General features: G+C 41.3%; 1 protein-coding gene across 1 annotated transcript in view; it reads left to right on the forward strand.

The window, feature by feature from the left end:
• Positions 1–14,364, forward strand: part of Txlng (taxilin gamma) — a 50,543-nt gene that overhangs the window by 30,358 nt on the left and 5,821 nt on the right. Inside the window, exons 4-7 of the mRNA XM_051142336.1 lie at positions 4,862–5,032; positions 8,122–8,316; positions 10,925–11,044; positions 12,157–12,231. Coding sequence (XP_050998293.1) covers positions 4,862–5,032; positions 8,122–8,316; positions 10,925–11,044; positions 12,157–12,231 — 561 coding nt within the window. The remainder of the gene's footprint in view (positions 1–4,861; positions 5,033–8,121; positions 8,317–10,924; positions 11,045–12,156; positions 12,232–14,364) is intronic.

Below are 14,364 nucleotides of genomic sequence, written 5' to 3' on the forward strand. Positions count from 1 at the left end.
AAAATGCGTGATGCCAGGCATGGTAATACATGCCTTTAATCCCATCAGTCAGGGAGGCAGATGCAGGCAGATCTCTGAGTTTGATGCCAGCCTGGGCTACAGAGTGAATTCCAGGAAAGCCAGAGCTGTTACACAGAGAAACCTTCCCTCAAAAAACAAAAAACAAACAAACAAAAAAACCCTAAAAAACAAAAACCCTTCAGCTGGGTGTCCTGGTGCAGGCCTTTAATCCCAGCACTCAGGAGGTAGAGACAGGCGAACCACTGAGTTCGAGGCCAGCCTGGTCTACAAAGCGAGTCCAGGACAACCAAGGCTACACAAAGAAACCCTGTCTCGAAAAGAGAGAAAGGAAGGAAGGAAGAAACCCTGTCTGGAAAAGAAAGAAAGAAGGGAAGGAAGAAAAAGTTCAAGGCCTGGCTGGAGAGATGGCTCAGAGATTAAGAGCACTTCCTAAGGTTCTGAGTTAAGTTCCCAGCAAACACATGGTGGCTTACAACCATCTGTAATGAAATCTGGTGTCCACTTCTGGCATGCAGGCAGAATACTGTAGGTATAATAAAGAAAATAAATCTTTAAAAAAAATACAAGATCACATAAAGGTGTTGTGGCATACACCTTTAATTCCAGCACTTGGCAGGCAGGTGGATTTCTGTAAGTTTGAGGCCAGCCTGGGCTACAAAGTGAGGCACTGCTTTAAAAAAAGAATACATGATAAGCTTTGGAAATGGGGAGTAGCTTTCTATTGGCAGTCAGCAATTCTGACAACCACCTGTTTGACCAGAATGGAGCATGTCTGCACCATGGGGAGCACAAGAAGCAATCAGGGGTCTCCACAGAGAAGGAGTACAAGTTTATATGTGGACTGTGCTTCTCTGTTGACTCATTTGTCAGTCAGATGTCCTCCTAGACATGAAGCGTGGCCTTCTGGATCTCCAAACTAGCTGTTAGACTCTCCATTACTATGATGTTGTCATGAACACTGCTGACTTGGATGTGGCCTCCATCTGAGATGCACCACATCTGCAGTGCTGTATCTGGAATTGATCCTGAAGAATCCTCTATGCTGTTGGGACTAAGTGCAAATTAGGCTTCTTTATTCCTGGCTAGCTTTCTTTGTCTGCTCTTTTCCCTTCTCAGTTGGAACAAGCTGAAACACCTACATCACACCCAAAAGTATCTCTGACTGCCTGGGCCCTTCTTGACTTGGTATTATCATACCTGCCTGCCTCCCCAAATTTTCAACCTGAAGGTCCCCACTTTCCTGCCTTCAAGTCATCCGAATGAAGCACACAGGAGTCCTTTCCAGTTTTATCCCCATCTGATTGAGAGACGCCTAGAATAACTTTTTTACATGATAGTTTTTGGCCCACAGTGTTCCTGATAATCTCTGATCAGAAGGTACATGTAGGCTTTGAACTTGCTCAAACCTAGTTTATTTGGGGACTTTTAATGCTTATCCCTCCCTTCAACCCACCTACCCTAGATAGGAGAGAAAAGAGGTTAATGGGGACAGGAGAAGTATTTACATCCACTACAGATACATGCCAGCCATATTGTTGAGTTGTAGCAATATAATCCAGAGTGTGGCATCCCAGAGTGACCCTGCGGCTATTTAGTGTAAATTAATGGAAATTAGTAAAGAAAGGAAAAACACCAGTTCTACTAGTCCATCCTAAAGTCACAATAATGAAAACCAACAAGGGTGTTTGCTTTTCAGAAATTTATTTAGGACTATACAGATGAAATAGCATAAAAGGGCAGCAAAGAATTAGTGAACACAGGGCTGTGGTGATCCTGGACAGGAGTGGCTGCAGTAGTTCAGTCTGACTCTTCAGAGTTATGATGCCAGGCCTAGTCCATAGCTGGGCAACTTCACATATTATGTAAGAACAGCGATTCTTCCCATAGGAATTTCTATAAAAGTGTCTGTAAGTAGATAGTTTGGAAGAAGTTTTTGTCTGGCTGATTTGGCCTTTTACAGACATAGCCTTATTTGTCCCAGTGTAGTCTGGAACTCATTATGTTGTCAAGTATGCCCTTGAACTCCTTATCTTGCCTCCATTACCGTCCCAAGGTTACAAACAGGAGCATCCTGCTGCAAGGATGTTTTTGGTACTTTTTTTTTTTTTTTTTTGGTTTTTAGAGACAGGGTTTCTCTGTGTAGCCTTGGCTGTCCTGGACTCACTTTGTAGACCAGGCTGGCCTCAAACTCACAGCGATCCGCCTACCTCTGCCTCCCGAGTGCTGGGATTAAAGGCGTGCGCCACCACCACCCGGCCTTTTGGTACATTTTGATGGGCCACAAGATGGCACTGTTACTCTTTGTAATTTAGCATCAGTTTCTACAGTAAAAGGTTTTTAGAAAGGTTGATAAAGCTGCTGTCTTGTCTGTTAATGTAAATGTCACCTTGAAAGGCATTCATTTGCTTCTAACCTAAAATTGCAGGAATTCTGAATCCTAGTTAGTTAAAAAGTTCTAAATTTAGCTCAGTAATCTGGATATTTTAGAAAAGTACAGTTGAGTATTGATTCCTAAAACACCAGCTTTTGTGTGTATGTGTGTATGTGTGTTTGTATGTGAGAAAGAGTGCTAGCATTTGAGTACCACAGTGTTTATGTGGAGGTCAGGGGACAACTTTTTTCTTTTTAAGATTTATTTGTTTATTATTATGTATATAATGCTCTGCCTGCATATATAATGGCAGGCCAGAAAAGGCATCAGATCTCATTATAGATGGTTGTGAACCACCGTGTGGTTGCTGGGAATTGAATTCAGGACCTCTGGAAGAGCAGGCAGTACTCTGAGCCATCTCTCCAGCCCCAGAGGACAGCTTTTCAGAGTGTGTTCTAGGGATTAAACTCAGGCCGTAAGGTTTGCATGGCAAGCCTCCCTCCAAGGCCAGCCATCTTATCTTGATGAGAAGATCAAGATAAGAACATCAACTTCTTTTATAATAAAAATAAAGACAAAAGCATAATAATCCTTTTATTTGCAATTTTTCATTTTATGTATATGAGTATTTTGTTTGTATGTATATCTGTGCATCATGTGTGTGCTTGGTGCTCTTGGAGATCAGAAGAGTATATCAGATCCCCTGGGACTGGAGTTAAAGACAGTTGTAAGCTGCTTATACATGCTAGAAATATACCCAGGGAGTTACAGATGCTTGTCAGAATCATGTGGGTGCTAGTGCTCTTAACTACCAAGCCATCTTGCCAGTCCTAATAATTCTGTATTTTATATTTGGAGTTCAGCACATCTTAATAGATAGGAAATAGCCTATAGACGGCTACCCAACAGACAGAAATTGAAGAGATGCTGGCCTTACCAACTGAGTCAGTTCTGGCCAGCACAGGGATTAGTTCATTTTACAAAGGGTTAAACCCAGAATATGAAATTCTGGGATGAGAAATGAAGAGTATATCATCAATTCAAACACAGGATTTTAGCTGGAAATTGAGGAGCCTAAATTGCCTGTGAATCACTGACTTGAAACCAGCAAGAGCTATAATTAGTCTCTGAAGTCAGGCAAAGGTGACAAATCAAGGTCCTCAGTTCAGTGTGGAAGGTTTCAAGATTCCAGTCTCCACCTCACTCTTTACTCTTGGGCAACTCTTGGGCTGATATATTTGAACAAAATTTGGATAATAAAATGGAACTTGAATAATTAAAAGTGTTCTAAAGATGTATATCTAAAGGGCTGAAAAAAGATTAAGGTAACAGGGTTTCTCTGTGTGGCCTTGGCTATCCTAGACTCACTTTGTAGACCAGGCTGGCATTGAACTCACAGGGACCTGCCTGCCTCTGCCTCCCACAGTGCTGAGATTAAAGGCATGTGCCATGCCCACCAAGTTAATTTCTTCCATCCACATTAAATTGCTTACTCTCCTTACAACTTGAACAGGGAGGAGGTTGGTAGTTTCACATAGTGTTAAACAGCTTGAATAAAATTATATGATGCAGTAATGGGCTTTTCCTTCCCTCCTTTAGTGGTGCTATGGATGGAGTCTCACCTCAAGTGTTACTTGTGGGAGGCAAGTGCTCTATCATTGGAGTGCGGGTGTGGGCGGGTGCATGTGAATGCATTATCTGATACCAGAAGAGGGTATCAGATTTCCTGGAGCTGGAATTAGACTGTACTGGGAACTGAATGAACTAACTCTTTGGGTCCTCTGCAGGAGAAGCAGTCAGCACTTCTTAACTGTTAAGCCCAATAGTTGGCCTGTTTTGTTTTATATTTAAAGGCGGGGCTCATATTGTAGTCCAGAGTGAGCTGGTACTCAAGTAGCCCTAGGCTGGCCTTGAAATCATGGCAGTGCCTAGGATTACAGTTGGGCCATGACATCTGAATATTCATCTTGATTGAATGAAATGTTCCTGATGCTCAAATTTTTTCATCTGAGTGATGAACATTTGATTTTTTTTAAAGAAGAGTGTGTGTGTGTGAGAGAGAGAGAGAGAGAGAGAGAGAGAGAGAGAGAGAGAGAGAGAGAGAGAGAGAGAGAGGGAGAGAGAGGGAGAGAGAGTGAGTGTGTCATAGGTATGCAGGTGCCCATGGAAGCCAGAAAAGGGTATTTGGTCCTTTGAATTTAAGCTACCTAATGTGGGTTCTGGGACCCAGAGGTGTCCCCTGGAAGATTAATAAGTGCTCCTAAATGCCTAGCCATCCCTCCAGCCACAGCTCTTAGCTGGCTTTCGTGGCACATGCCTACAATCCCAGATCCCAGGTTGAGGGAGGAGGATTGAGGGTTTAGGCCAACCTGGACTGCATAGTGAGACTCTTGTCTGAAAAAACAAAATCAGTGAGGCATTGAGGGCTTTTGATGTGTTTTCTGAATATAAAGTGCTTGCTAATTTTAGCTGGAGGAGAGCAGGAATGTTCAGAAACAAATGAAGATTCTGCAGAAGAAGCAAGCCCAGATCGTGAAAGAGAAAGTTCACCTACAGAGTGAGCACAGCAAGGCCATCTTGGCAAGAAGCAAACTGGAGTCTCTTTGCAGGGAACTTCAACGTCATAATAAAACCTTAAAGGTTAGTTGATTTACTGTTTTTCTGTTTTATAGATGTGATATTAAAAAGGGTCACCTTGTGTCTATTTGAAATCTGTGCCTATCTAGAGATAAGATGTGACCTTTTTTTTTTTAAAGATTTATTTATTTTATTTATTGCATATGAGTGCTTTACAGAAGAGGGCAGCAGATCTCATTATAGATGGTTGTGAGCCACCATGTGGTTCCTGGCAATTGAGCTCAGGACCTCTTGAAGAGCAGGTGGCGCTCTTAACCACTGAGCCATCTCTCCACCCTGGTTTTGTGAGAACACTGTTAAACCTGGGTTTCCTGTTCAAAAAAGGAATTCCATCATATTTGATCATAGGTCACATATTTATACAACTCCCACCCAACTTTCTTTTTTGGTTTTTGTTTTGTTTTGTTTTTGAGACAGGGTTTCTCTGTGTAGCCTTGGCTATCCTGTATTTGCTTTGTAGATGATGCTGGCCTCGAGCTCACAGAAATGTACATACTCATCCTCCTGGGGTGATGAGATTACATGTGTGTACCACTGGGCCCGGCCTTACAACTTTTAAAAATATTTTATTTGTGTATATAGTATTTTGCCGGAATGTATATTTTTGTGCATGTCTAGTGCCCAAGGAGGCCAGAAGAGGGTGTTGAAGCTCCGGGAACTGAAGTTACTGATGGTTGTAAGCCACAATCTGCTGGGTCCTGGAAACTAAGCATGGGTCCTCTGCAAGTGTAGCAGTGTTCTTTTTTTGTTTGTTTGGTTGGTGTTTCAAGACAGGGTTCCTCTGTGTAGCCTTGGCTATCCTGGACTAACTTTGTAGACCAGGCTGGCCTTAAACTCACAGTGATCTATCTGTCTCTGCTTCCTGAGTGCTGGGATTACAGGCATGCACCACCAAGCCCATCCACTTCCTGTTTTTTTTTTTAAGGTTTTTATTCATGATGTATGTGCACATGCATGCTCTTGGTGGGAATTAGAATCCCCTGGAGTTACAGATGGTTGTGAGCTACCTAATATAGATGCTGGGGACTGAATTTGGGTCTTGTGGAAAAGCAGTAAATGCTCTTAACCCCTAAGGCATCTTTTCAGTCCTTTCCTTATTTTTGATCCTTCATATTTGTTAATTTATTGAAAATATGTATTTATTTTATATGTATGAATGTTTTGCTTGCATGTACACTTGTGTACCAGTACATAGCTGATAGCTGTAGAGGTCAGAAGCAGGCATTAGAAACTGAAATTACCAGCTGAGTGTGGTGGCATGCGCCTTTAATCCCAGCATTCAGGGAGACAGGCAGGCAGATCTCTGTGAGTTTAAGGCCAGCCTGGTCTACAAAGTGAGTCCAGGACTGGCAACGCTATACAGAGAGACTCTGTCTCAAAAAAAAAAAAAAAAAAAAAAAAAACACCAAGAAATTGAAATTACCCTGAACTGGGAGTTAATGGATGGTTGTGAGCTACCATGTGGGTGTTGGGAGTCAAACTTAGGTCCTCTGCAAGAACAAGTATTCTTAAACATTGAGCTGTCTTTCCAGCTCTGAACCTTTAACTTAAAGTAGATGGTACCTGGGTTAGTGGTATGGGCCTATAACCACAGCTACTTAAAAGACTGAGGCAGGAGTATTGCAAGTTCAAGACCTGCCTACACTATAGAATAAGTTCAGTGCCAGACTGGGGAACTTAATGAGATCTTGTCTCAAAATGAAGATTGGAGCTCTGAGCAAATACCCCTCTCCTAATTACATCCTAAGGATCTAAGAACAACAGCATTTAACTTAGGGTTGGTGGTAGAGCATTTGCCCAGTGTGCTCAAGGCCCTTGTTTCAGTCCGATTTAATTTATTCACACTCTACCACCAAATAAAAAGTTAGATGGACTAATAGAATATACTTGAAGGTAAGCTTTTTTAAAATAAGGATGCTAAGTTGGGCACAGTGTCATACACCTTTAATCTTGGCATTCTGAGAGGCAGAGGCAGTCAGATCTCAGAGTTGGAGGCCAGCTTGGTCAACAAAGCAATTCCAGGACAGCCAAGGCTACACAAAGAAACCCTGTCTCAAAAAACCAAAGCAAACCAAACCAAAGGATGCGACTGCTCTCTTGACCTCTCAGGAATGAGATGTGTGCCCTTGAAAGCAAACTGAAAGAGGGGCTGTTTGCTAGGCTGATCTAAGCTGATTCCTTGGGTAGTTATCAAGAAACCTATTCCTGTAGACAGGCATATATATAATCACCCTCAGTTGATATAACTGGAACTCTGTCTTGGTGCTCTGTATTGGCAAAGTAAAAAGAAGTGTGCTTTTAAATCAGCTTTCTGGTCCTATATAAGGTGGGTAAACCTTACTTTAGAAGTCATATTTCTGGGCAGTGGTGGTTGTAAAGTAAACATACATCACAGCATTTTTCTTTCTTTCTTTTATCTCCACATGCTAGGCAAGCGCTTTTTTTTAAACTGAGCTACATCCCCAACGTGTGTGTGTGTGTGTGTGTGTGTGTGTGTGTGTGTGTGTGTGTGTGTGTGTGTAGGTCCCATTTGTGTGTTGGAGGTGGTAGTGTGGTTATGCATGTGGAATCCACACAAAGCAGAGATTACAGGCACAGGCTGCCATGCCTGACTTTTTACATGGGTGCTGTTGATTTGAACTTAGGTCTTTGGGCTTGGGCAGCAAACACTTTACCAACTGAACCATTTCCCCTGCGCTTTTTGATTGAGACATGGTCTCAGTAAGGTGGCCAAACTGTTTTTGTTTTGTTTGGTTTGGTTGGTTGGTTTTGCTTTTTTTGCTTTTGTTCTTCAAGACAGGGTTTCTCTTATAGTCCTGGCTGTCCTGGAACTCATTCTGTAGACCAGGCTGGCCTTGAACTCACAGAGATCCACCTGTCTTTGCCTCCCTGAGTGGTGGGATTAAAGGTGTGTGCCATCACTCCTGGCTAGCCATACTGTTCTTTAACTCACTCTGTAAGCCTAGGCTGGCCTTGAATTTGGGATCTCGTCAGCCACCTGAGTAGCTGGTATCACAGGCCTGGCCATAGCAGCTTTTTTGAGCACTTTGTCCATAGGTCTGTTATTAACAGAAATTCTTTTGGGTACTAAGGAGGAAAATATGCAGCAAGCACGAGAGGAAGAAGAACGCCGTAAAGAAGCAACAGCACATTTCCAGATTACTCTAAATGAAATTCAAGCTCAGCTGGAACAACATGACATACACAATGCCAAACTTCGACAGGAGAACATTGAACTGGGAGAGAAGCTGAAGAAACTCATTGAGCAGTATGCACTGAGGGAAGAGGTAACAGCGTTCGATTGCTTTACACAGCTTCTCACTGTTAGTGACAACTTCTCTGTTTACTACTGTAGTAAAGTACTGCTGTAGGATATTTAGAACTGTTCCTGTGTAGAAGTAGGCTTAGTGACTGGGGAAGGATCAAATCATTCCATAACCAGAAGGACTGAGAGCCCATCTGCATGAATAGGTAAGATAATTTCCAGGAATCTTATTAAATATAAGTTCCATGAGAAGATGACAATTCTCACAACATAGATTACTTTCTTATCTGGACTATTAATAAATATTTGGTCCCAGAATACATTGCATCCCGACCATTTGTGATAATCTATACAGTATCTATAGCCGTTACATTACAACTATGTTTTAGGTTTTGTTGGATTTTTGGTCATTGAGATTGGGTTTTACTTATTGCCCTGGGTGGCTTCCAACTTGTGGGCTTAAACAGATCCCCATGTTTGAACCTCCCAGATACCTGACTGAGGGCTTTCTGCTACTAAACTAGCTACCCTGCCCTATTTTTTATTTATCTTTTAGTGTAGGGATCAATCCCAGGAACCTTGTGTATGCTAAGTATGTTTTATCATTGAACTTATACCCTAGGCCTCTGTCTTTTGTGGGTTTTTTTTGGGGGGTGGGGTGGGGCGTACAGGAGTATGCCATCACACCCAGCCTTTTGTGAGTTTCTGTGGCCCAGGCTGAGTTTGGGTATGGGTTTGTGCACAAGTGCAGTAGCCACAGTGGCCAAAAGAACTGTAATTACAGGTGATGATGAGCTGCCCAAGGTGGATGCTGGTAACCGAACTTGCACTTAATTGCTGAGCCATGTCCACAGCTCCTATGGCTCAAACTCATTAAAAATTTTTATAATTATTATTATTTTACTTTCATCTGCATTTATTTCATGCAGAATTTATTCCCATGCCATCAGTTTTTGTTTCTTCAGTTTCTTCTGGGATATCTTCTTCTGTGCCACCTCCTCCTCTGGCTTTGGAACAATCTGCTAAAATTATTTTATGTAAATGGGTCTTCTGTTTGCATGTGTCAGTACACATGTGCCCAGTGTCCAAAGTGTCAGATCCCATGAAGTTGGAGTTAACAGATGGTTGTGAACCACCATGAGTGTAGGAACTCAAATCCAGATTCTCTGGAAGAGCAGCTAGTGGTCTCAACCACTGAGCCATCTCTCCAGCCCCATTCACTGGCATTTAATGAATAAATCCAAAAAGTTAGTTTTTTGGCCATATCATCATCTAAAAAGTGAAGTTACTTAGTGCTAAATCTAATCAGTGCTAAAATACATCTGCTTTTTTTTGTTGTTTTTAATTTATGTATGTTTGGGTGCTCCAAGAAGTCAGAAGAGGGTGTTGGGTTCCCTGCGGCTGGAATTACAGGCAGTTGTGAGCTGCACATTGTTGGGTCCTCTGCAAGAAGAGCAGCAAGAGCTCTTAACCACTCCTACTTTTCTGCTATTAAAAACAAAAAGTCTGAATTAAGATCCAAATAAAGCCTATTTCTTTCACTAGTTTGTCTCATTTCCAAAATATAAATTTCCTTGTCCTGTTTTATTATGAAAGAGCTTATTAAAGTTTTGCTGCTTTGTTGTTGTGCAGGTTAAGATTTATTATTAAATTATTAAAGCCCTCATTTTCTTTCTTTTTGGTTTTCTCTGTAATCCTAGCTATCCCTGGAGCTTGCTATGCAGAATAGGCTGGCCTTGAATTCACAAAAATCCTCCTTCTGGGATTAAAGGCATGCACTACCAGGCTGGGCCTCGCCCTGATTTTCTTAAGCTTTTTTTTTTTTTAAAGGTTTTTTGTTTTGTTTTTGTTTAATGGGCTGTTTACTTCTTCATAGATGTAGCAAATTAGAAAATTGTGTTTGAATCCTGCTAATTGTGATTAATATTATAGCATGTTCAAATTCATAAAGAGGTCACCTACCATGTTCATAATACCTAAACTACCTTATCACCCACTAATATTTCCCATGTCATATATCATACTATACCTGGAAGAATCTTAAATTCTGTATCCAGCTCCAAGAAACCCTGCACGTTTTCATGGCTTCCGCTATATACCTAGCCACGTACCAGTTTTATTTGGAATACAAGCTTTTGCCAAATGTCTGGTATAGCACTAGGTACTTTAGGTGGCTCAACTATTCATAGCTCAGCAAACCTATTTTTTATTGAGATTTAGCAAGACAGAAATTTGCCTAGTGTCACACATTAGATTGGCTTTGACTACTATCATTCAATTTGTCATATGCTTAGCAAAGTTTAATTGGTAGAAAAAAAGCTCTGTGTGTGTGTCCATGTATGTATGTGGATCTATTAGTTAGATCTCTTGATTGACTTTCTTAGTGCAGAGCAGAAACAAGGATTCCAAAGCTTGTGGTAATACCTAGCTCCAACAGTGCTGACCACAGGGCAGTGCTCTTGCAAGTTATATCAAGCACAACTTACTATAGGTGCAGGGACAGAAAGACCTAGTGTTCTTAGCTGTGTGGTAATAATAGGAAAGCAGGGCAAGCAGTGTTGTAACATCTTATATTTCCTCCCCATTGTTTCTGTCTTCATCAAGTGATAGAAGGAATTCTTTTTCCATAGCATATTGATAAAGTATTCAAACACAAGGAATTGCAACAACAGCTTGTGGATGCCAAACTTCAGCAAACGACACAGCTGATAAAAGAAGCTGACGAAAAACATCAGAGAGAGAGAGAGTTTGTAAGTTCTGTTCATTAAGAAAAAAAAGGAAAAGGTATTGCCAGTATTTTAACTAAAACACCCCTGCTCACCCCTGCAGTATGATAGTTAATTATTAGGTCTAGAAAGCTACTTACTTCTGCTCAGAAAACCTCATGCCTCTGTCGAATTAAGGCATACCTTGTTCTGGTTTTGTTTTTGAGCATGTTTTCTCTAGGAAAATAGTTTATTTTCATTGGTGTAATTTTAATTTGTGAGTTTGTTGAGTCAGGGTCTTATATTGTAGCCTGGCTGGAGGATGATTTTGAACTTCTTGAACCACCAAACCCAATTTATGAGGTGCTGAGGATTCAACCCCTAGGGCTTTGTGCCTATAAAGCAGGCACTGTATCAACTGAAGCCCATCTCCAGTCCTCCACCTGTTTTTTGGTTTTTTGTTTTGTTTTGAATGGTCCTGTGCTCTAATTTCACTGCTTTTTTCCCATACCCTTTTATCCTGTCTTACTTGCTCCTCAGCAGAGCTTTCTTAGCCATGTTTCTACTAATATTAGACATGTGATTGTTTTCGCCTTAAACACCACCCTTTTGTTTGTGTTTTTGTTTTCTTTCAAGACAGGGTTTCTCTGTGAAGCTTTGGCTGTCCTGGACCAGGCATGCTCCACTGTGTCTGCTGGATTAAAACACCAACCTTAGCCAGGCAGTGGTGGTGCACACCTTTAGTCCCAGCACTCAGGAGGCAAAGGCAGGTGGATCCCTATGAGTTCAAGGCCAGCCTGGTCTACAAAGTGAGTCCAGGACAGTCAAGGCTACACAGGGAAAACCTGTCTCGAAAAAACAAACAAACAAACAATCCATACCACCCTTAAACCCTGAGTTTTGTAAATTGTTTTAGGCCTCCACAGTACCTTTTTCTACTTAAGCAATAAAAGATGTCTTTCTACTTCTGTAAGCATTGTAAGAAGTATACTGATGGAAATTATGTGTGAATGGCAACTGGTAGAAAAAAGATATTCCATTTGTAGAATAGTTATTCTTGCTAAAATAGGTGAGCAGAAGGATGTGGAGTTATTTAAAATTGTATTCACATTTGCAATTGCTATTAGTACTTTTGCAAGAATGTTTCTATTTTCTAGTTATTAAAAGAAGCAACAGAATCCAGGCACAAATATGAACAAATGAAGCAGCAAGAAGTACAACTAAAGCAGCAGGTAACTTGATAGTTGGGGGATAGCAGAATTTGTAAGAAAACTGATTCATTTCTTATATACTTTGAAACTCCTCTAAGATGGTTTGCTTGTTTCCAGCATGAGCTGACCAAAACTGAGGAGGCAGTCTCATGCATCTTTGATGTCTCTTTTCATTTAGGGTGACAATTCAAACTTGAGGGTGTCCCTGGTTTTAGTAGTAGTAAGATCTTACTCTCAAATCTCAGCCAAATTGGGATGGTTAATTATCCATCTTCAACCACTCTCATTTTCAAGGTCCCAGACACTTCTTACCTGACTAGCTTCCAGACTTAAAAAATGTAGCCAGGTACAGTGGTGAAACATACCTATAATACCAACACTCAGGGAGGCAGAGGCAGGCAGATCTCTGAGTTCAAGGCCAGCTTGGTCTACTAAGTGTAGCCAAGGCTACACAGAGAAACCTTGTCTCAAAAAATAAAAACCAAAAAAACTAGATTTAAATAACTTCACACTTTAACCTATTTATATATTTGTGCTCACACCTAAACTGTTTTAAAACTGCTTGTGACCATAGTTCCACTTGTAGTTTTGTGAAATGCTTTTATCCAAGATTTCCACCCCCTTTTTCTTCTTTTTTTTTTAAAGTTTTATTTATGTATAAAATGTTCTTGTACTCCAGAAGAGGGCATCAGATCTCATTACAGATGGTTGTGAGCCACCATATGGTTGCTGAGAATTGAACTCAGGACCTCTGGAAGAATGTTTCCCCTGATCATAATCAATTTACCCTAGCTCTTATCTTCCTGTTCCTACCCTTCCTCTTTCACCCTATTCCTCTCCCCTAGACTTCTGACTAGGAGTCCTCCCACCACTGTCTTACCCAGTGCTCTTAACCTCTGAGCCATCTCTTCAGCCCCTTTTTTCTAAATTTTAAATGTTTTTGTTTGACTTTTTTTTTTTTTAAAGATAATGTCTTACTATGTTGCTCTGGCTGTCCTGGAACTCACTATGTAGAGTAGACTGGCCTCAACTCAGCTTTAATTGTAAGTGTGCACCACAACACCTGGCCATTAGTTTGGAAAACTAAATGAGATAATCCTCACGAACTACTGCTCTGAAACATAACAATGGCTAACAGATCTGGGGACTCCTATTGGTGATGGGGGCTCTGTTTAGAGTGAGCTGAGGAGACACTGGGATGGCTAGGGAAACCTGAGACTCAAGAGGTTGCTAATCCCAATGTTAATTCCAACTGACATAATAGCTCTTAGATCCAGACATCTAACCTTTCGCCGCCCAGGGATCACCTAGCATTGTCTGGGAACTGATAATGCCTGCAGCAGAAGCCAGGGCAATTGAGGAGCCCTGTAGCTACTTATCCTTTACTCTTCCAGGCCTCTGGCCAGTAGAGCACCACCACTTAACAATTTCTCCAGACTGTCCCCATGAAAACAGCACTCAACTAAAACTGGTCCTGACCCATATCCTCTCAGAGAACCATAGGTTCCCTAATCCTCGCAGCAACTCCAGGAAGGCTTGGGATGCTTCAAGGACAAGGCTAGACTCCTTGGGACATGAACACATAAAAAAATACCTTTAAAGCACTCGGGAGGCAGTGAGTTCGAGGCCAGCCTGGTCTACAAAGTTAGTCCAGACAGAAACCCTGTCTCGAAAAACCAAAAAAAAAAAAAAAAAAACCTTTAAAAAAATTTATGTGCATTGGTGGTTTGCCTGCATGTATTTGTGTGAAGATTGGAGCAGTTGTGAGCTGCCATGTGGGTATGGGATTTGAACTCAGGTCCAATTGACCTGTGTTCTTTACCACCCTCCTTTCCATTCCAGATTCTGTAGGTGTTCTGGCACAATCTGTTTGGAATACAAGTAGTGTGTAGTCTTGTGAAAGTCTTAATAGGTCAAATTAAATGCTTGTACCTTTTAGCTACCCTGGTTCTATTTTATTGGGAAAAAAATAAAGTTTGTCTCTTTAAAAAAAAAAAAAAAGACCCTAAGTACACTAATTCATTAAGCCTGTCATGACTCACATAATTTGGGGTGGGATAGGGTGGTCATGTGGGACATTTCACAGTGTTGATATTAAATTCCTGGCTGTCCCGAACCTCTTTGTAGACCAGGCTGACAAAGTACCCTTTTTGT

Source organism: Acomys russatus, chromosome X, assembly GCF_903995435.1.
Source record: "Acomys russatus chromosome X, mAcoRus1.1, whole genome shotgun sequence".
Lineage (NCBI taxonomy): Eukaryota > Metazoa > Chordata > Mammalia > Rodentia > Muridae > Acomys > Acomys russatus.